The 1,861-nt window shown below is 36.5% G+C and overlaps 1 protein-coding gene across 1 annotated transcript in view; it reads right to left on the bottom strand.

Moving 5' to 3' along the window:
* Positions 1-375: 375 nt before the first annotated feature.
* The window catches only part of LOC119666806 (poly(A) polymerase-like), a 7,881-nt gene continuing 6,395 nt past the window's right edge, over positions 376-1,861 (bottom strand). Inside the window, exons 7-9 of the mRNA XM_038076084.1 lie at positions 1,773-1,853; positions 1,512-1,712; positions 376-1,451 (exon numbers count right to left, since the gene is read on the bottom strand). Of these exons, the coding sequence (XP_037932012.1) occupies positions 376-1,451; positions 1,512-1,712; positions 1,773-1,853 (1,358 nt within the window). The remainder of the gene's footprint in view (positions 1,452-1,511; positions 1,713-1,772; positions 1,854-1,861) is intronic.

Raw genomic sequence — 1,861 nt, forward strand, 5'->3', positions numbered from 1 at the left:
TCAATTTATCCAAATGATGACAGTAGACTTCTAAATTAATCATTATATTAATATTTTAAAAGTTAAAAACAAAAAGAAATGATTCCTTTGCTAAGTCACAGTTATTTCCGTAAAAATCTTGACATATATTTAAACCATCGAATAGAAACGGTTTCATATCGCTGCTATTTCAAAATCATCTTATAACCGATGATGCTAAACACATTGGAAGCCCAGATCAGGCTTTTACTCCGAAAAAAAACTGATAATATTTGGTCGTATATACAAATAACAAAATATTTATTCATATAAATTCCTATAACTATAAATTTATAAAACTGTAGAAAAATATAAAAAGAAAAACTTAAATGATCGATACAGAAATTAATGAAGATTTTATGGGTACTTCTTTGATGCGTAGGAATGATAGCTATATTTAGGGCGAGGATATGCTGAAAGTCCATCACAGTTTGTACAGCATCTGTATATGGGTCTATTACGCCACTTACGACAATAACGACGATAGCAACGTCGTCGTGGTGTTGTACTTTTAGGCAGTTGTTGAGTAGTTGAAGTTGTTGGTGTAGGTGTTGGTGTTGATGTCGACGTTGATGTTGTCGGCGTTGGAGTAGAGGTCGTCGGTGTTGGAGTGGAAGTTGTTGGTGTAGTAGGAGTTGGAGTTGAGGTTGATGTAGTTGGTGTAGTTGGCGTTGGTGTTGGAGTTGAAGTTGAAGTTGAAGTTGATGTGGTTGGTGTTGGAGTTGGAGTTGAAGTTGTTGGTGTAGTTGGTGTTGGAGTTGAAGTTGTTGGTGTAGTTGGTGTTGGAGTTGAAGTTGATGTAGAAGGTGTGGTTGGTGTTGGAGTAGAAGTAGTTGATGTTGAAGTTGAAGTTGAAGTTGATGTTGATGTTGAAGTTGATGTTGACGTCGTTGGTGTTGGAGTTGAAGTTGTCGGCCTTTGTGTTGTTGTAGTTGGTTTTCGTGTTGGTTTCCGTGTAGGTCTCCGTGTTGGTCTTCTTGTTGGTCTTCGTGTTGGTTTTCGAGTTGGCTTACGAGTTGGCTTTGGAGTACTCGTTGTTGGCTTACGAGTTGGCTTTCGCGTAGTCGTTGTTGGCTTACGAGTTGGCTTTCGCGTAGTTGTTGTTGGCTTTCGTGTAGTCGTTGTTGGCTTTCGCGTAGTCGTTGTTGGCTTACGAGTTGGCTTTCGCGTAGTTGTTGTTGGCTTTCGTGTAGTCGTTGTTGGCTTTCGCGTAGTCGTAGTTGGCTTACGTGTCGGTTTTCTAGTTGACGTGGTTGGCTTATGTGTTGGTTTTCTTGTTGATGTAGTTGGCTTTTTTGTTGTAGTTTTTCGTGACTTACACTTAATTTTTTGTATGACTTTACTAGCTATGTTTAGATCAATAATTGCTTGTTGATCAAGTTTAACACCAGTAAGTTGTTTAGCATTACCCTCCATTATAAGTTCTTTTTCTTCTACAATCACAATTAAATATACTGTAATTTAGAAATCTTGCTGTGTTAATATTTACTTACGTTCTTGCTTAGTTATTTCAACATTTTCAACACAATCGTCGTCTTCATGCCCTGGTTTTGGAGGTTTAGAAGGATCTGGATTTATAAAGTCTATAATTTGTTTTGCTTCATTTACTACATTCGCTTTTAACATAATTTGTGGTCCAATTTCAGCTGGAGTTATTACATGGGCTCCTTCTTTTAATGTTTTAGTCTTTTTTACTAAAAATTTATATACTTTGTACTAGATTCTAAAAATATTGCATATTATGTTAACATTACTTTTTTGACTTGCTACTTCTTTGTTTTTAATACCGCCAGGTCCTGAATCCTTCTGATTATCAGTGTTAGCAACATCTGTGTCTATCAAA

This window comes from Teleopsis dalmanni, chromosome 1, assembly GCF_002237135.1.
Source record: "Teleopsis dalmanni isolate 2A chromosome 1, ASM223713v2, whole genome shotgun sequence".
In the NCBI taxonomy this organism is placed as follows: Eukaryota; Metazoa; Arthropoda; class Insecta; order Diptera; family Diopsidae; genus Teleopsis; species Teleopsis dalmanni.